The 22,045-nt window shown below is 41.2% G+C and overlaps 1 protein-coding gene across 5 annotated transcripts in view; it reads right to left on the minus strand.

Moving 5' to 3' along the window:
• KCTD13 (potassium channel tetramerization domain containing 13) overlaps positions 1–22,045 on the minus strand; it is a 180,074-nt gene that overhangs the window by 139,779 nt on the left and 18,250 nt on the right. For all 5 annotated transcript variants that reach the window (XM_044086322.1, XM_044086321.1, XM_044086320.1 and 2 more), the window contains exon 5: positions 18,773–18,825. In XM_044086322.1, the coding sequence (XP_043942257.1) occupies positions 18,773–18,825 (53 nt within the window). The remainder of the gene's footprint in view (positions 1–18,772; positions 18,826–22,045) is intronic.

Below are 22,045 nucleotides of genomic sequence, written 5' to 3' on the forward strand. Positions count from 1 at the left end.
AGCTGCTAAATTTTCTGTTTAGGGGAGATGCAAAAAGCTCGCAGCAAGGCTGGCCCCACTGACAGGAAATTACCTCAGTCACTTTTTTGTTGACAGACCACTTGTGAGGTAGAAGAACAGACCTGCTCAATTTGTCTGCTATCACACTAGACTTCCCTGGAATGTGCATTGCTATCAGAATGCGACTGGATGAGATCACCCATTGCCACATTCTAACAGCTTCTCAACACAAGGAGTAAGATCTGGTTCCTCCTTGCATGGCGATGTACCAAACTACTAACATGTTGACCAATTGTACTGCAACTGTTTCTAGAGGCAGAGCATCCTGAAAGGATTGCAATGCTATGCTAAAAGCACTGCTATCATCTCCAGAACATTTATATGCCAATTGGCCTTCGATAGTTTTCCCCTGGAAGTGACCCCCCCCCACTCAATCTGGGATACATCTCTGGTCACTATGGCTTTGGGTTGAGGGAGAATAAATGGACAGCCTTGTAAAAGGTTACCCGACCTTATCCACCAACAAAGGTATTTCTTACATGTCTGTGTGATCCTTAACTGAACTGACATATTTTGATAAAGACTTGACCATTGGAATGCTAGCATCCACTGAAGAATTCTTATACGATATCTTGCCAGGGGAACAAGAATTGTGGCTTCTGACACATACCCAAAGACTTGAAGAATTAATCTGGCTGAAATTCTGGTGTTGTGAATAATTTTTTTGCAACCTGGAATTCAAAGCCTAAGCTCTGTTTAGGGGAAGTGAGGCGGTTAAAGATACTGTATTGAGATGTACTCCTATGAATTCCAGTGTTTGTGATGGACATAACTGAGGCTTGTTGTAATTTATTGCAATTCCCAGCAGGGAGCAAGTTTGGAGTACCTTGTCTCTTGCTATTAGTAGTAGATGCCTGGTCAGAGTGGTAATGAGCCAGACTAAATAAGGAAACACCAGGAATCCTCTCAGTATCAAGTGAGCTGCTTCCACTGCCATGCACTTGGTGAACACCCTGGGGGCTATGGTGAGACCAAAGGGCTGGACTCTGAACAGGTGATGACTGGCTCCCAGCCGGGCGCGAAGGAACCATCTGCTCATTTTTAAGTGACAGTTCACATCTTGAAGGTGCATCGAGCACATCCATTCGTCCTTGCCTAGAAAAGGCAGTATGGACTGAACTGTGACCATCCAAAACTTTGAGTGTGAAATTGATTTGTTCAAGCTGTTGAGATCCAAAATTGGTCTCCAGTCCGCTGTTTCCTTTTCACTAAAAAGAATCTCGAGTAAGTTCCAGATCCTTTCTGGTCTAGTGGGACTTCTTGGATGACATTTTATTTAGCACATTTTGTATCTCTAGAGCTGCTTATTTCCTCTGACTGGGTGGAACATTGGAAAACTTTTGAGAGGATGGCAGTGGTAAAGAAAAAGGAATTATATAACCTCTGGAAATAATTCTCTGCACCCAGACATCTTTCCTGATATATAGCCAGGCTCGCTGGTGCAGAGATAAACGACCTCCAACTGCCTCCAGAGGGGAACAATAGGGCCTCTGTTCAAAAGTACTGATAGGATCCATCAGAGACTGTGTCTCTCGACACTTGGTTTTGCGGACGACCTCTGCCATGTGGGTGGCATTTTCCATTAGTGCTCCCCCCTCTGCCTCTGGGGAAATCTTATTCATGTACTTTTTTGGAAAGGACCCAGAGAATTTCTGAACCATATCTTTCATTGCCCACACTGGTTCCTACAAAAGGTCCTGGGGGGGGGGGGGTCATAAAATGTACTCCCATAGCAGAGAGGGTCTTTCCATCCTTCTCGCACCTGGAGAGCGTGTCTTTCAATCTGGGGCCAAACAGGGAAGATCCGTCAAAAGGAGCACTGACAAAAGAAGACGTGAAAGGCTCCACAAAATCACACAGGCACATCCAGGCATGTCTCCTTATAGAGAGGCCTGAACCCGCCGCCCTTGAGGTACCCTCAGCTGCATGAGAGATAAGCCTCATGGATGAATTTGAGATGGACAGAAAGGTTGCCAACTGCAAGGCTACTGAAGTTAGAGTATCTGCAGTAGTGGTCCCTGAAAGAATTTGATAGCGCCTTTATCAAATCTCTTTGTTACTTTGTAAATGTGTCAGACAGGATGCTGAAGCATACACATGCTTCCCGAACCTGTACAAAGCCCTGGACTCTCCATTAGGAGAATGGACAGTGGAATTTTGTTCCAGAAGTTCCTTTTTTGTGGCCACTACTACAACCATGGAATGTACGCACCCTTACTCCAATGTTCCCTTCCTGACAGACATGCCAGAATTTGATCTGGTCTCCTGGGGATGGGTTCATCTTATCAGGTTCCTTCCATGCCTGTTGAGAGATCAATGAGCTCATCAGCGGGCAGAGTCACCCAGGAGGTAGACAGGCCAGATCCAAATTCCTCCAGAAACACAGATTCTTCCAGAGAATGATTTTGGGAGGACCAACCACCTAGTTGTTTGAGAATCTCCAGAATGTCTCCGAATGAGAAGTCTTTGAGTAGTGATCTTGCAGATCCTTCCCTTTCATCAAAATCTGTGTCTTCCATGATAGATTCTTGAGAGGAATCTAAGTGCTTCCTTTTGCACTTTCTCTTCCAGGGTACTTCCTTGGTGGGATGTTTCAGGGACGTATCGGAAGACAGGGTAGTCTGGAGGGTTTGTACTGGCTGTCTCTGCGCGGTTGAATGTCGAGGATCTTGGTACAAAAACATATGGGACACAAAAGGTAGATCTGAGGGGGTGGAGACCCGCTGCCCTGCCAAAGCTGAGAACACTCTCTCCATTACCTTGAAGGCAGATCAGCCCACGGAGAAGGAAGCTGATGGAACCAAGAAGCCATTCTTCTGTCCCACCTGCTCCGAAGGCAACCCACCCGAGCTGTTCAGGGCCAAAATGTCTCCGAAAACTTCAGAGTTGACCAACATCTCGGATCCAACCAGGACACTATGGCTCCGAGAGCCACTCAGCTCCAAAATTATTGGGAGTAGCCAAAGTTGCTGCACATATGTCGTCCATAGCTGTTCTGGAAAGAAAAAATGAAGTTGCTATGGACCTACTTGAGTGAGCTTGTGCCAGTTGTGGTAAAGGAATACCCAATTTGTTATATATAAACGAAATGCAATCAGTTATCCATGTGGCTAAAGTTACTTTTGATGCTGGTTTTCCCAATTTCACTTCTGCAAAGGAAACAAACAATTGGTCTGTTTTTCTGATGTCATTTGTTCTCTGTAGATAAAAACATAATTGTCTGTGAACATCCAATAAATGTAACATGTATTCACCCTTGTTTGCAATATTAGGGAAGAATACTGGCAAATTAATGGATTGACTGATAAAATTCTGACACCACCTTGGGAAGAAAAGAGCATTAGTTCGTAGCATCACTCTATCTTTTTGAAAGATCAGGTATGGAGGTTTTCAAGACAAGGTTTGAATCTCTAAAATTCATCTAACAGATGTAATGGCTACTAGAAAAACAGTTTTCCAAGTAAAATACTTAGCTGATGGTTCAAAGAGGGAATGTATTAGAGCTTGCAGTACCAGATTGATCCCACTGGGGAGTACAGTCCTTAAACGAAGGTCTCAAAAGTAGAGTGCCTCGCAAGAAAGCTCTGCACAATTTCTGAGAGGCTGCTGAAGACCCTTCGAATCCAGTAAGAAAATCTGATATTGCGCTACCTTAACTTTAACAGTTGAGGAACTAGCCCCTTCTTTAAAATGTAAGGCTAAAAACTAGAGTATGTTATGTATTGAAGCTGAAAATGGCTCATCATGATTTTTTTGTGCTCCGTAAACAAATCTTTTCCATTTACTTGTATGAAGTTTTCCTGTTGAAGGTTTATGGGAAGATAAAAAAATACTTTAGAGAGAGGAAGACAGCATCTGTTGTCTGGCTATTAACGGAATTGGAGAAACCAGGCTGTAGGCCCAAGATTTGATATGTCAGGATGGATCATGCCAGTCTGGTGAGACAGGAGGGCTTGAGTCGTATCCAGGATCCAAGGTTGGTGAAGTAAGTGAGGCCAAAGGAAGGGAAACCAAATCTGTCGAGGCCAGTATGGTGCAATGAGGATGACTTTGCTCTTCAACCTGACAGCTTTCTGTAGAAACTTTGGAATGAATGGGATTGGCGGGTAGGCATAAAGTAGACCAGGGGGACAATCGTGATACACAGCATCCCTCTGTGATTTCCCCCTGTGGAGGGATTAGAGCAAAACAGCTGCTGTATTTGTTGTTTTGGGAGAAGTAAAAAGATTGCAGCAAGCCTGTCCCCATCAACTAAAAATCATTTCCATTATGTTCTTGTTGAGAGACCTCTGGTGAGGTAGAAGAATGCGGTGGAATTTCATGATAGATTTGAACAAGGAAAATTTATTGAGAGAAGAAATGGTTATTTAGATGAATTAGATTCCTTTCATGAGCCAACAGAAACTTTTTTAGGGCCTCGAAGATCAGAAAGACTAGCCAGCAAACAACGGATCCCTTCAGAACCAGGCCCCCAAGAATACATGGGTGGGAGCGATTTTGCATGGAAAAACAGGGGAAGGAGAGGGAGATAGATGTAATTAGGCAAGAAAGTAATGGGATTACCTTTCAGTACAAAGGTTTTAAGATACACAACTACACCAGTTTGAAATTAGAAAAACAACATTTTGAACTGTTTTCAAGGGGGTTTAAATTTGTCAGGTCGTCTCGTGGTGATTTAGCAAATATATTGTTGGAATTGAAGTTATATCTTAGAAAATTGAATTTAAGAATAATTAACCATCAAAGAAAACGTCTCAAGAACAATACACAAGGGGACATCACAGAGAGGGATACACCTTTTATTCCTCCAATTTTAACTAGGAGGAGCATTTACAATCCCCCACTACATCCGGTTATTAATATTTTTGAAACCATAGTAACCAATGAAATATATGAAACATATGGAAAATTTAAAGGAGGGACTATAACAAACAATTTAAACGAAGATGAAAGAAAACTCCTTGATTCCTTAAGGGAAAAAGTGAACTTAAGATTTATGCAACCAGATAAAGGTGGGGGAGTTGTTATTTTTCATCAGGAAGCATACAATGATGTGTTAACTGCTTTGTTGAATGATAAGGAAACTTATACTACGGTTTCATATAATGAAGTTCAAATAGCTTACAAAAGGATAGACTCTCTGTTGGAAGAGTACCTCATAGAAAACAGAATTGAAATTGGGAGTTATAATTTTTTAAAACAAATGTATCCACATATTCCCCAATTTTTTGGAATAGCCAAGATACACAAAATATTTTGGAACCTCCTTTTCGTCCCATAGTTTCAGCAAAGAATTCTAAACCCACCCACTGGCAGTATTTATTGACCAAACATTAAAGGACATTGTTAAAAAGCAAGAACATTTAGTCCAGGATTCTTGGGATTTCCTGGGTAAAATTAATGAACATTTGTGGTCTGAAACTTGCAAGCTAGTTACTATAGATGTCAAGGACCTTTTTACATGTATTCCTAGAGATATGGGGTTTGATTATTTTGAGAATAGCATCCATAGATACCTTGAGGCTCCAACTGACACCAAATTATTGATATTAGAGTTGACAGAAGTTGTTTTGGATAACAATTTCATTTTGTTCCAGGGAGAATATTATAGACAAGTGATGGGGGTAGCCATGGGGGCAGCATGTGCCCCCATATATGCTAATCTTGTTCTCCTTGGTTGGGAGGAGAAATACATTTTCCCCAGTAATTTTAAGAAAAATATTAAAATTTACCTCAGGTTTTTGGACGACATCTTCCTTGTTTGGGAAGATGACCATGAAAATGAATTGGAGAAATTTATGAAATACATTAATGAAACCACCAATTTTTTGTCCTTCACCCACGAAGTACAGAATTATAGTATAAATTATTTGGACATTACCCTTAGTAAAAAAGTAAAAGGTTTTAAGTCCAATATTTTCCGAAAAAATACCTGGTGTAACAGTTACCTTCACTTCAACAGCCTACACCCGTTTCACCAAAAGAAAAGTATAATTAAGGGACAGGCTGTTAGAATAGCAAGGATGACTTCAGAACACAAGGATTTACTGAATGAGTTTGTATTTTTAATGGAAAAATTTTTAGAAAGAGGATATCCTAGAGAATTAGTAGGTGAAATTTTGGATGAAGTTTACCTAGGGTGGGGGAACCAAGTATAAACCCCTGTTAGGTCAAAAGTTGACATACAATGAATATAAAAGGGACAGTACAAATGATTTTTCGGGGGCATGTATTGTTGAGTACAACGAGTTTTCAGATTGTTTTACCAAAATTTTGGAAAACAAATGGTCTATAATGAAGACCAACAAAGAAATTTACGAGGTTGTTGGAAATAAGCCCGTACTGACATACAAGACGGGCATGAATTTTAAAAGATTGTTTGAAAGAAGTAAAATTTCATTTGATAAGAATACAAAGAAGGGAACAACAAGGTGTGGGAGTTGCAGACAATGTATACATATTAACCAGGTGGAAGACATAATTCTCAAAAATGGTCTTAATAGTAAGGTTTCGTTCTGTAAAGGCAATTGTCGTAGTAGGATGTTAGTTTATTTAGCTACATGTACCAACTGCACCTCCTTCTATGTGGGTAAAACCGAGAGGGCACTTAGAGAGAGAATTTATGAACATACAAATGATATCAAGGTGAAGAAGGAGACTAGTGCCCTCTATAAACATTCTGTACTTTGTGAAGGTTTTACAGATTTTAAGTTTGCAATTTTAGAATTAATAAAAACAGACACTAGGGGAGGTGATTTTAAGAACACCCTACTACAAAGGGAGATAAAGTGGCAGTTGAGACTAAAGTCAAATTATTATCCAGGTCTTAATGAATATATAAATATAAAGGCTATATTAATAGACAAAGCTGCCTCAGTTTGATCCTCGTGTACATTCAACAACACACGATTCATTGGACCAAGGGAGAACTGTTTTTAGGATATTTATATTTAATATATAACATCTAATTTTTTAAAAAAAACTTTTTAAAAACAAGTAAATTGTGTTATTAACTTTTTAACATGTCTTTAATGACTTTATACAACCTGGTTAATATTAATATTCAACACAAAAGGTTTTAAAGTTGAAATTTATTATTATTATTATCAATTACATAATATTATTTTAATATTGTGATTATTTTTATCTTAAGAGCATACACTGTCTTGGAACTAATGATATTATTATACCACATCTAATGTGTCCCGTCAACTATAATTATCAAAATTTCCTTGTTGTTTTTTGATTTGAAATATAGTTTATTGACAGTATTTTTTAAAATATATCCATACAGTTTTTATACATTTTTTGACTAAGTCAAATTACCCATTTCTATTAAGAAACATATTGAAATACATATTGTAATACAAATGAACATAATTTTTAAACACACATTCAAATGTATACAACTAAAAATATATACAATATACAAAGATTATATATATATTTTTAAGTATTTATTAGTATAGCTGCACAAAACACTCAGGGGTTAACTCAGTTTGAGAACTCAATTTGCATATTAAATGTTTTTATTTGGTTGTTTTAATTAATTAATTTATCAATTGTTGAATATTTTTGAAGTATAGAATTGTATAAAAATGTGAGGCACTGTTGATTCATTATTCTGATGAAGTCAATGAAGTCTGCTTAGTGCAGACGAAAGCGCTCAACGTGGTGGATTTTATGTACTTATTAAAGACTTTCCTGTTGGTTTGAATGGAGCTTCGTTTTCATTTTTGAGGTAGAAGAATGCACCTGCTCAGTTTGTCTGCTACACATTGGAATTCCCTGGATTGTGCGTGGCTATGAGAAAGTGGATGGATGAGATCGCCCACTGCCACACTCTGAGCGCTTTTCGACACCAGGGGTATGATCAGATTCCTCCTTTATTGATGTACCAAACTACTGACATATTGTCCATTTGAAATGCAATCATACCCAAAGGGAGAGTATCTTGGAAGGCCTGCAACATTAAAAGCACTGCTCTCATCTCTAGGACACTGATACGCAGGTTGGCCTCTTCGGGGGACCAAGTGCCTTAGACTGTGTTCCCCAGAAAATGCTCCCAACCCCCCCCACAACTGATCACTATGGCCTTGGGCTGAGGGGGAATCAACAGCCGGCCTTATACACCTGATCTGACTGAATCCACCATCTGATATCTCTCTTGCATGTCTCAGTAATTTGAATTAGAGTTACCATGGGTTGGTAAAGTATCAGCCATTGCGTTACTCGCATCCACTGTAGAATTAGAGCTTGAAGGACCAAGCGGGCTGAATTCTTGGTACTGCAGATTATTTTTCTGACCTGTGATCTTATAGTCTGAACCCTTGAGGGAGGCAGTGAAGCTATCATTGACTTTCTGTTGCAAATGGCTTTGGCTCCTATGAATTCCAAATTTTGAGTTGGTTCCAATTGTGACCTGTCGTAGTTTATGGTTATTCCAGATGAGAACAAGTCTGGAGAATCTGATCTCTTGACCCATATAAATTGCTGCCTGGTCGGGGTGGTAATGAACCAGATGTCCAGATATGGAAACATCCAGAATCCCTGCAGTCTCAAGTGAGCTGTTACTACTACTGCCATACATTTGGTGAACATTTTGGGTGCTGTGGTGAGACCACAGGGCAGAACTCTGAACTGGTAATGACCATCTCCCAGCCAGAAGCATGAGAATGTCCACTGGATTGTTTCTTCATCTTTATGGCTAATTTCTCTCTCTTTCATTTCCCTTCTATAAAATCCGCATATGCAAGGTTTTTGTGCTTGTATACAGCCTAGCAAACTCCTGCCCGGTGCCCTGCAGAGTTCTACAGAAGCAGAAAGACAAAAGAGAGACTTTGGAGTGATTATCATTTTTCTGCATTTTCTTGCTGCCTTTAGCTAAGTCCACCTAAAATGCCAATTATTTTTAGAGTTTCTGTGATTTAAAAAGCTTGTTTCAGCTACATATTGTACTTATTTTACTGCCTGCACTTTAACAAAGTCATTTTTGTGTTTAAATTACCTGTTTAACTGTTGTAGGCTACACACTCAAGTGTGACAGCCACTTTGTGCATTTAAAGTGTTTATTTTATTGTATCTGCTTTATTTTCTGAACAAAACAAAAACAATACTTGTTTTCCTGCCTTTCTAAACTAGTATTGTCCACTTTTCATGTTAGTGCTGAATTCAGAGCTGTGTAACAAGTTTCTGTGTTTGCCCATACCTTACTTGGATAGAAGGAAGTTTCTCTGTTCACTGTGAGACAGGGGAGCTTTGAGCAGCCTATCTGTCCCTGGAGGAGTGGTGTCAGCCTAGAAATTAGTAGTTTATTGGCCATTTTGGGATAATTTATCTCTCGTTCATTTCCCTGCCATAAAACCTGCATTAGCACGGTTTTGTGCGATGGGCAGCGACAGTGAGCTAGACTATAACTATTCCTGGCTCCACAAAGTCTACTCTTCAATTTTTCCCTTGGAACTAGACAAACTTTCAACTTAAGCACTCAAACCATTCACTTCTCAGCCCGGCACTTGCTCAAAACTCATAGCAAGCACTTATAAACCTTAGCACTAGACCCCCCCCCATACTGTAGAGAAGGACAAGGCTCTCTATTCGACCTTACCAGTCAATCAGTAAAACAGCTCACTACCTATCCAGGCATGTCCAAAGGGCAGTTTCAGGTGTACTCTCCGGTCCAACGGGTGAATATGGACATTTTGAGGCAATGTTGCAACTGCCTCATGTACACAGACAACCCTCTCATCCTACCACCAAACACTAATACATGCGAGAGATGCAATTATACAGCCAAACTGGAGGCTAAGCTCTCTCAACCCAAGACTGGACCAGACAGTCAAGAGGAGAAGGGAATTACTTGCATCACACCACAGACCTACGAAACCATCACCGGCAAAAAAAACACAAATACACGAAAACATACTCGGAGGATCTAAATAAAAATCTGCAAAAGCAACAGAGACCTCCAAAGCAGACATCCAAGCAACCTCCAACCCCCAACACAAACCATGAAACACATACTTCACAAAACCAGTGTGCCACTCAATCATATCCCTTAAGTTAAAATAACATACCCAACACATTAGTAATTGGTGACTCTATAGTCAGGCACACTGATGTCTCACTCACTAGGCTGATCAAGGAGAAGGTTACTGTTAGCTGCCTCTCGGGTGCCAGGATACACCACATAACAAGAGCACTCAGATCACTCCACAACAAGTACAAATACGACTCTGTCATTGTCCATGTTGCTATGAATGCCCAAGCTGCAAAATCCTTTTCTAATGCACTCTACAGACACCTACAAGAATGCATGGATTGTGCTATCCCAAGCAAAACAAAGACTCACTCCTCCAAGAAAAGGAAACTAGTTGGGTCTATATTGAATCAGCGAACGCTGATTCATAGACCCTATTTTAGCGAACGCTGAAAATCCCGAACACCCGGTTTTGAGAGTTTGCCATTTCCTCCACTGTTTTGCGATCTCGGAGTTGCTATTCGCCCCCACATTAAATACGGTTTTAACTTTTTCTTTTTTTGTGGAACAGCGATTTTTGTTTTGCCTGTGAAAAAAAAACTGCTGTTCTGAGTGTTCAGCTGAACTAGGGTCGATGAATAAGCCTTCGCTTTTTTAAGTGTTTGCTTATTTAATATAGACCCAACCAGTCTGGTGGACCCCTGCCATAAACAAGCTATACAATTGAAGGAGGAAACTAGTACAGAAAAGAGTAAAATCCCAAGAAGGGAAGACATCCCTGATCAGTATCAGCAAGAAACTACGATCCCTCATAAAATCATCCAAGGTTAGCTTCGAAAGAAAAATTGCCAAGGACTCCAACTGGCTCATGGACAGAACTCACATGATAAGTGTTGCGGAAGCTAGGTCTGACTCTAAACTGGTTACAAGTGGCGTTCCCCAGGGCTCAGTCCTAGGACTCCTTCTGTTCGGCATATACTTCTCAGTGGTACAGGCAAGCACAAGAGGACTATGGCTGTCCAAGTTCGCAGACAACTGCAAACTAGGGGCTATAACTGACTCTCCGGCTGACACAGACATCCTCCAAAAGGGTTTCACTGAGACAGATACCTGGTGTCAAAACCATGGCCTCAAGCTAAATGCCAAAAAGTGCATAGTCATTCCCTTTGGAAAAAACAAAGTAACCACAAACTACCACATAGGTGGTAGCCCCCTAAATACAGAAGATGTAATAAGGGATCTGGGGACCCAAGTAGACAGTAATCTCTCCTTTGATAATCACACTGCCAAAGTGGTTAGAAAATCCTTCTATATGGCCCACCTAATCACAAAAGCGTTTGCATCCAGATCAAAAGAGGTCATTGTGCCCCTCCAAGCATCACTCATCAGACCCATCATAGAGTACAACGGCCAATTTGGGATGTACCTTACAAGACACCTGCAACAGATGGAAAGACCACAGTAGTCCCTCACCAAAAGTATCACTGGCCTCAAACAGATGCCCTATGCAGCTCAACTGAAGAAACTCCAGCTGTACTCGGTTGCATGCCGCCTACTCAGAGGTGATCTCTGCCTGACATAAAGGCCATGTCCAACCCAGAATTGATGAACATGCTCCACCTAAAGAAAACCATATCCTCCCGAGCCACATGCTCTAGGGATCTAAACCTAACCACAACAATAAATAGGATGTGCTGGAGGGATAGATTCCTGTCCCAGAGACTTCCCATGCTTTGGAACAAGATTCCAATCTATATTAGGCAGAGCTCCTCACTAACGCGCTTCAACAGAAACCTTGGCGAGTGGATGGGAAACAGAAAGTTTACCCTGGGGATCACTTCAGTGGCTCTGCTGGACAGAGGCACAGGGAACTAATCTAAGGGGGCGGCGAAAGCCAATACATTCCGGCTAGGCTTATAAATGCCTTTGGGCAGAAAGCCTAGTACCTATGTGATAGTACATGTCCTGAATGTCTCTCCAGCATATCCAGTTCTCCATGCCCAGAAAAAGGGAAACTGGACTGAACCGTGACCATCCAAAACTTGATGCGTCTAACTGACTTGTTCAAGCTGCCAAGATACAAAATTGGTCTGCAGTCCCTTGTTTTCGTTGGCACTAAAGAACCTTGAATAAGTTCTAGATTCCATCTGGTCTAGTGGGACCTCTTGGATGATTCTATTTTCTAGCAGCTTTTGTATTAGAATTGCTGCTTCTTCCCTCTGACTGGAAGGAACTTCAGGGATTTTACTGAGATTGGAGGTGGAAGGGAAAAGGATATTAAAAAGCCTCTTGAAATAATCCTGTGCACCCAGGTATCTTTTTGTATGTCTAGCCAGGCTCTCTGGTTCACAGATAACTGAACCCGATTGCCTCCAGAGGCATGCAATTGGGCATCCTTTCAGGAGTGCTGGTAGTGAATGTCCAAGAAGACATTTCTTGACTCTCGGTTTTGCAGGCCTCCTCTGCCATGCGTGAAGTGTCGACAACTGGAGTTCCCCTCTCTGACCCTGGGGTAAGTTCCTCCACGTGTATCCTGGAAAGGACCCTGGGATTTCCTAAATCACATCTTTAGATCACCTCATCGATTCCTTAAAAACGATCTTGGAGGGGTCGAGAAATGTACTCCCACTGCAGACAGGGTGTTTACATCCTACGCACACCTGGATAATGTGTCCTTCACTTTGGGGGCAAACAAAGATGTGCCGTCAAAAGGAGCATTGATGAACGAAGACTAGAAGGGCTCCGCAAAATCACCTAAGTGCATCCAGGTGTCTCCTAATGGAAATGCCTGAACCTGCTGCCCTTGAGGTTCCTTCGGCTACATGTGAAATGAGTCTCATGAATTAATTTGAAACAGATTACAGGGTAGCCATCTGAGAAGTCATTGATGATTCGATCTCTGTAGAAACAGATCCTGAGAGGGTATGTGAGAGTTCCTTAATCACATCCTTCTGTAACCTTGTAAAATGTGCCAAACAATTCAGTGACCTTATGGCAAAGGTCACTGAAGGATAGGAATCCTTCCCAAACCTGTCCATCACCATAGACTCCCTGTTAGGGGGATGACCAGTGGAACTCTCTTTGGCAAGTTCCTTTTTGGTTGCTGCCACCATAACCATGGCATCAACGGACACCCCTTAACCCCATAACTCCTTATCCAAAGGTGGTGCCATAATCTTGTCTGGTCTCCTGGGTTTGGGTACAACTATGTCAAGTATTTTCCATGCCCACCAAGATACCAGATCAATAAGCTCATTGGTGAGTGGAGTAACCCTAAAGGTAGACAGGCTAGAATCGAATGCCTCTAGGAATACAGACTCCTTGGATGAAGGATTGTTGGGCGTCCAACGACCTCTCTGTTTTAAGATCTCAAGGACGTCTCCAAAAGAGACATCATCAGAAGGTGACCATGGAGACCCCTTCACCATCACTGAAGTCTGTATCCTCCGTGACTGACTCTTGAGGAGAGTCCAAGTGCTTCCTCGAACTTCTTCCTAGGGATCTCCTCAGTGGGATGCTCTGGGAAGGTATCAGAAGAAACTAATACCCTGCTGGGAAGCCTGGGGCTCTTGAGCTGGCTGTCCCTGTGGTAAAGAGTGATGAGGCTCCAAGCGCAGAGACATCATGGTAGAAGGTTGAAGATTCAAGGGGGGTTGGATCCATCCATTCTGCCAAGGCAGGAAACACTCGCTTCACAACCTTGAAGGCAGACTGTTCCAGAGAAAGAGAAGTCCTCTGCTCCAAAAAGACAAGTTTTTGGGCTACTGTCATCCCCCAGTCCGAAAGCAATCTCCCGAGGTGGAAGCCGGAGACAAGCTATCCAATGCCAAGGCTCCGAGGTGCAGAGATGACTCTGACAACTTTGGAGTCATCTTCAACACCTCGGATCTGACGGGGAAGCTTTGGCTCTGACAGCCCTCCAGATCAGAAAGAACTGGAGCATTCAGAGTAAGCTTTGTATCAGAAGATATATTGCTATCTTTGAATCCAAGCCAGATCGAGCCGAAAGGCTAGGATCCGGGGACTCTGAAACAGTTGAAGGAATCGGAGGAGGTATGAAGTGGGGGTGTGGTTGAAGGATGGACCTCCTGACCCAAAGGGGTAGGAGCCAATAAGAACCATCATCTTCTGCACCACTCTTTCCCCATTTTCCTCTGTCAAACGTCTGGAAGAATGAGTTGAAATGACACAGGGAGACTTGGATCAGTGACTCTCTAAAAGAAAGGGTGAGGGCACCCTTGAAGGGACTGGATCAATGGACAGAGACTATCTTGTCCTGGGTAGAGAATAGGGCTCGAGGCAGTTGGATCCAATAACTTTGTCAGATCCAAGGTAGATGGGCCCATCAATTTTTTTCTTTTGATACAAGGGTGAGGTCAGATCCAGCTTAGAACTCTTCCTGGACAACTCCGCAACTGGGGTGGATGATGTGGATGGTTTTGAAGATACTTTTGGGGGATTGAGACCCAGATACTGCCTCTCCAAAAGCAAAAGGTAGTAAACCTTTTAAAATAATTTTATTTGTCCTTTCTACTACCTCCCTAAGATTGAAATGATGGCAGATGGAACAATCCTGTTGAAGATGTAAAAGCCCAAGGCAGTAAACACACATAATGTAGGCATCAGACATAGGAAGTTTGTGTCCAGACTTAATGCACCTTTCAAATCCAGTGGGGCCTTTTTCTACCATAACTACAAATATAAAATAACAAATTTTAGTAAGAACAGTATTTTTTTAATTAAAAGAACAGAAAGGAAGAAAAACTACCAGCAAAGGTAATAAACAGCTACACCAAGTGAATAGAGGAAAGGAAAATACTCAATAGCTTAAAGGAGTATGCTACTTCAAGGGAAGGTAAGGGTAGGAACTATTAAGAATGTAAGACAAATTAGAAAATATTAAGATTTAGAAGATAATTATATCACTTATCTGAAAACGCTCGAGAGTTATGGTTAACCACATCTTTCGCGAAAAGCAGTAAACAAGAGCAAAGTAAACTTAGGGTTGTTGCATTATGGGTAAGGGAGAAGCTTGAGAGTTTTTGGCTGCCGCAAACTTTAGTAACAGCAGAGTCAGATCCAAGGATCAGATCTGAACCCATCAGTTCAGGACAGAATGAAAAGTGACAGACTGTTATTTTCGCTACATCCAGAATGAATGAGTAAATCTGAACAAAAATCCACAGACACTTCCAAAACCTCCGTTTTCTCCCTCTGCCACCCCCCACCCCTATAACCCCCAATTTGCTGTGTTGGGAATTCGAGATGATCCACTTGACATAAAGCTGATGGCTGTATCCGTTGAGCAATTTTCTTGGATCTCCTTAGGGTGGGGGTGAATGTTGATTAAATTTGGGCCCCTAAAAAATCATCATGGTCAAGGTATTCTGTTACAAACATTCCATTATTTTGTTCACAATTATTACCAAAGTCAGCTTTGTTAAGCTTAGGGACTGGATATGCTGTATGATTTTCATATTCTCTAGCATCCCAGTCCCTTTTTCCGAATTTCCTAATTTTTATTTCATTTACCACTTTTTCAGCTCTAGAAAAAAACATGAAGATATTTTGCCAAACATCAAAAAGTGAATCTTGCTGCAACTGATTATCAATGGTGTTAATGTCTCTAATTAAATGTTCCAGTCTCTGCTCATTATTTTCTATAATGAGTCTCATCACTCTGCAGTGACATTCATCAACAACATGAACAAGTTCATGATAAAACTTAGTTCCCCCAACTACACCATTTGGGAAACTTCCAAATCCTGAGTCCCTTATGAACTGTATCATCAGACAAACTTTGCTTTAAATACATATATTACCAAACTGCAGCTTCCTAAACTGAACAAGTTTCTTCCAAAATAACCTTAAAGAACTCTCAAAAGTCATATCATTATTACAAGAATCAAAATTCAAATGTTTTAAGTCCCACTGGTTTGCTGAAACAGGTGTTGAGGTTAATCAGATGTACACTATTGCTATAAGAATTGTCTGCAGGCCTGGGGCCAAACAGTAAACACAGTACTATGTTGTTGTTGTGGTGTATCTCGGCTTTTCCCGGTTAGGGGTTGCCACAGCGGAACTCCGGTCCACTAATAATTGGCAGTAGATTTTTAAGTGCCGAGTTGCCAACCCTGATGCACAACCTTCATCAAAGGTACGCCCATTCACGCATGTCACTAGACAGAAGATGCTCTAGCTGAGAATCGAACGGGACAATGTCTTACTATGAGGCGACAGAGCTACCACAGCACCACCACCGCAAAACAAAAAACACTGGATCCGAAAATAAAATGGAATGAATCCCATTCAGTACAATTTGTTACCCAGACCTTCTCTCCAATAACCTGCTCTCTGGCCCTTAATAAGGTATCTACATTCAGGGATTACTTCAAAACAAATTACTTTGTATCAATAATCACAAACAGTATTGCTTCTCAACAAACCTTGTACCCAAGGCTGCTGCCTATGGCATCGAGTTTTACTGTCTCCCAGATAAATACATTGAAGCATCTGTGCCAGCCAGGATAAACAAAACAGCAAGTTTAAGACTAAACCCATACAATGGCACCATTACATAAAAAATGCAATAAAGCAGAGCAAAGACTTCAGGAAGTGCAGAAGACACACTACATTTTTCTGCATACAAAATATCCAGTGATTGACTGCACTCCACCATAGTTAAACAAGCTTTCAACTCTTTATACAACACTGAATGAGGAAGCAATTTTCAGGAACAGATGTGCAGTATCAGAAAACACTCTCCATTCTAGACAGTGAACTATAATTAAAACAATCATCAAAAGGCACACAGCTGAAACTACTTTCAAAATCCTGTAATATGATAACACTACTCTCTACTGCGACGACTTTGCATTTCTAAAGCTTGCTGTCATAATTTACAATTACTGTTGAAAAGTGAATCCTTCTGCCAAAGAACATGCTACGTAATCAACTTGACTGCCAACTTTTTTTTTATTCATAATGCAATTAAGTTTTATATGCGCTGTAACTAAATCATGGTGAAAATGCACCCCTGTGACCCATTTCACTTACCTACAAAATACATAAAACAATAACCGAGTATACAGGGTATGAAGCACAGAACAGATCCAGAAATTATGCAACTTGAATCTTTCATGAACCCTATATAAAAGAAAGACGGTTTACCAAAAGGCACATTCAGCAAGCTTCCGTCTCTATAAAAGAAAATTCCTAGTAAATATTGTGTTCAAAAAGCTAACAATCCATCCATGACCAATGGTGCTTTATCCAAATGCAACACAATTATAACACTTCTCCCATACATAAAATCTTCTGAACCTTATTTCACATGTGCTTTGGGCCTCTGATCCAAGGACCACTACAAGTGTGAGACATATGGGCGACATTCACAATTTACTAAATACCACTGCAAGCTGATATTCTAGACAGTAGTATCATTGCTGCCCTTCCTGCCACAGGCCAGTGAAACCAACATCTCAGAAACCGCTACAGACATGCAGTGATTTAAAATAAAAGGGTGCACAGTCATAAGCAAAGCCAACTACAACCTAGACAATGTGGCCATCTGTCAACAAAAATGGATCAAGAATGGCAAATAGAAAAAAATCTGCCAATGAAGGAGGGATTTAAAATGGATAAACTTCACCCACTCTGTGCCTTCATACAACGACTTTCAGCACAACGGTTCTCTGATGAAGAAACAGAGTACTTCTATCATATGGGGTGATTTTCAGTCTATGACATCAATAGATTTAATGGAACACCAAAGACATGCACATCAGTCATACAATGAATATGAAAACAAAAAGTATTGGTAGAATGAAAAAAATAATTTTACTGAACAACAAAACAGATCCTTACATTTTTAGGGAACCTGGGCATCTTGCCAGTGCAACTATCTAGCCAGCCTGGAACTATATAGCACCCATCTGCTCCCTCACAGTCATATTCCAAGAGATGCATGCTGGATGAACATCTATAGCTAGTACACATTTTCTCCTACAACTACCATCGCTGAGCAATAATGTGCAACAATAATCAGTAAGATCTTTACATGCATGAGTGCTTCCATGCTCATTCAACCTGCCTTAAGTGAACCTCTGTGTACCCGTGACAGCCAGGCTGAAGTGCTAGACCTGAAGGCAGGACCCCAACCAGTATTATCTTAGTTTTACACCCTTTGATCCAAGGGTCCTAGGTCTGCTTTTCAAACCTGAGTTACTAGAGCCACAGTTAAGGCTCGGTTGCACTATAGCCAACTAGATCCTTGCATTTACATGTAAAACTCAGTTAGTATAAAGGTTTCTTTGGCTGTACGATGCATCAGGTTTTTTTAAAATGACATAGTATCGCTGATGCATGCATGGTAAAACTAATTTATTCATACAGGATTTATAGAGGCTGCTGTAGGCATGTATTACACAAGAACAAAATATGAAAGTAAAAACATTATTACTTAAACAATGCAATACTTTAACTACAATCTGGCACTGTTGGATCAGAAACATAGCCCCATCGTTTCCTCTTATGTGCTGACTGTTTTACAGGACTAGATCACATCTTAAGTGGCCTTCTGCAAGTCCCAGCTAAAATCCCCAAGAATAGTAGTCATATCCTTTTCATCCCTTTTCAGTGTGTATGGGTTCAATTCTGCTTCCACCAGCATTCCTTAAAATACAAGTGCAATGCTGAAAAAAGACTAGTAAACTGGCAACATACATCACTTACCTAGTGTAGGAGTACTTATTGTTGCTTCTGTTATGTAACAACTTCACCACAGGCTGAAGGAAACACAAAAAAAGACAATGTAGCACATCAAGCAAAGATAACAGGCACAGGAAATCATAACATTATTTACCTCTTCGGTCCCTCATTCCTATATTAGGTTAATTAAGAAATTTACATTTAGCTCTTTCCTTAATAACTCAGACCCTACATTTAGGCACCAAAGGTCAGTCCCAGTACATATGCAATCAAAATGTTCAGATGTCTGCACACCACTGGATAAACCAAGGATTTAGTCCCCAGTGCTGTTAATTCCCCATCTGTCACCAACTATAACTACATCACAGTGCAAAGAAGTTTGCATTACCCCCTTCTCAAATGGTCACTGTTGATAAAACCCATCACAAGCCCTAGTCCCATGGACACATGAAATAACCACAAATGCTGTCAAGTCCCACCTTTTACAAGTACTAAATGAAGCTTGCGCTGTACATGCCTCTGTAGGTACACAGAGTTCCAGTCCACATTCTGTCTGCCTTTCACTGCTGTGCAGCACAGCTTACATTTTACTTTATGTATTTCTTTGCTCCCACCCCCTGCTGACCAACAAACCTCCCCCAGCTGGGCTCAGCCCATTCATTTCCACATACTAGGGACATATACTATCATACAGGTTTGCTTGTATCATCACTGGCATTCTGACAACCAAGGGCATTTCTGTAGGCTCTAACCCAACCCCTGGTGGTGACATGGACACCTGCATCACAAAAGAACTACCCACACCCCTTTATGCACACATGCAAGCTCCTTCATATATGCAGACAAGGGCTGCAGTCTCCAGCCTGGGCTGCTGCAGCGCACATCTTCCCTGGCTCATTCACCATGCTCATGCACCAAAAGGAAGGACAACTCAACTGGGAACCACCACACCCTCCTCCTAGGATGGGCAAACCATATGCTCCCCTTAACCAGCTCTTAAAGCTCGAGTCATCTGGGTCACAATCATGGCTTCGTCCTTCTATGCCACACAACTAAACTTAGCATAACCACATTGTGCATTCCAGTGTAAGGAAATTGGCCTTGTATTGCACCATAATTGCCCCTGCTGATACACACAGTTTCAGTACACAGTGCAAAATCCCTTACCACGCTTCCCGCTAAGTAGTTTACAGTGTGTGGCACCTGCCTTGTAACCACATGTTTCTACAAAAAAATGCATCCGTCAGTTTTCTTAGTGAGATGTACATCTTCACATTTCCTCACAAGAAACATATGCTGTATAGAAATGTTCCTACTGCAAACATATGCAGCTTAGCCATAAAAAAAAAAAAAAAAAAAAAAACTGTCATGTCCTCACCTAACGTAACCTAACCCTTGTAAACACCTTCATATGTGTGTAAGTTACAACCATAAGTCAATTCCAAATCTGTTGTACCCTTTCAATAAAATAATATGATCATTAACAACCATCCTAAAATTATTCCCTCCAGCTGTCAATCACGCCCTTTCCTACCTCCTCCATCTTCTCAGCTCCATAGCCTCACCTGTTTCTTTTTAAGTATGCCCTCACACCAGAAATCCACTATACCTTTGATCAATTTAGTGGCTTTTCTATGCAGCCCGTCCAACATCTGTTCTACTTTTTTGACAATTCCACAAACAATCAATACTCCACATGCAAGTGATCTCACAAGTGCATTGTATGAGAGCAGAGTCCCTTGAATTCCAAGACTTACCCAACCCCAGCTACATAACTCAATACTCCAGTTTCCCACACTGCACTGGATGCATCAGTTCTGACACACAAAAAAATTTCTTTTTCCATTACATTTAGTATGTCCCTGCCTGATCTTAGAGTCAATACTTGGTCTGTAAATCTCCCTCATGTTACCACCACCAACGACCGTAACTCTAACCTTAAGCAACAGTCATCTACTTTAACACACAGTCAAGTTCACCAAGTCCCTCTGCAAGCTGCTACCACAGTAATCTTAAAAAAAAAAAAAACTATTTGTATAACCTGCAGGCATATACTTAACTATTCACATAATACAGCCAATTCAAACATACCGAACAGTACCAAATCAAGTTCCAACTCTACAGCACCCACTGCAGAATCCAGTCTGTATCTGATTGGTCTCCATTAACTAGCAACCACTGCTTTGGCTCAATTAACCAACTCTGTCCATCTGGTCATCACAGGCTCAGTCTCACTCCCTTCAAATGCAACACACCTGACAGATAAGGTCAGTGAGGTACAAAAAATGCCAGGACCTTAATTATAATTTTTAGAATAATCCTAACACTTGTATGGGACACACAAGATGCATTATATATATTAAGATAACAGCAAACAAGCTTCCTGAAGGCCTACAGGTCACGAGTTTGATATTATGAAAGAAACTGCTCTTGGCAAAATCTATTTTTTTTTTACAACCGCTAGATTATTTTTGTTCTAGAAATTTTACTAACCTTTCCTTCGATATTTTTCCATCCTAGCTATGAGTGAGTCAGGCTCATCAGTATATAAAACCAGAAATTTCCTTTTAACCTCTCACTTGTTCTGAGGCACCATCAGTGCCTTCCTCTAGTCCTGCAGCATCACCAGCATTTCTAATGATCGATTAGAAAGCTTGGGCAGCAGTTCACCATCTACCGCAAACAAGACAATTGGCACTTTAGGAGTTATCCTTTCTGGCCAAAATGCTCTAGTCAGCTCCAAGTCCTCCCCAATTATCATTCAGTCCATCATTTTATATCCATTACCACTTTACCCTTACACGCTGACACATATCCTTTTCTTTCATCATAAAAAATTCTCACAGATCTCAACTCTACCGTGTAAATGACAGAACCCTAACCGCAATCCAGACAAGGGCTCAATCAGGGGCGCACATGTGATGAAGTTGATGGGGAGCAGCGGTGGGAATGAGTGCTTTACATAAGTTCACCCATCTCCAGAAGAAGGGTTAAGGATCTGCGTACAAATAGGGCAGAGTTTGGTACAGACTACGGTGTCCTTCCCTGAATACAGGCTACTACAGGAGCAGCATGAATGAGCATGATTGAGCTGGCTGTGACTTTTACTCACTCCGCTCAGCTATCATTCCCTTTCTCACACATTAATTTCTTGCCCCTGGCTACATACAGGATGCCTACCTTTACCTGCTCTCACCTCTCTTAAAGAGTAAACAGAAGCATAAAGGCTGTAGACCATAAGGCACTCTCTTCCTACACAGGGAGTGCCCACTTGCAGAGTCACAGCAGGATTCCCCC

Source organism: Protopterus annectens, chromosome 10.part0 (assembly GCF_019279795.1).
Source record: "Protopterus annectens isolate FY-2018-M chromosome 10.part0, PAN1.0, whole genome shotgun sequence".
Classification (NCBI taxonomy): Eukaryota; Metazoa; Chordata; order Ceratodontiformes; family Protopteridae; genus Protopterus; species Protopterus annectens.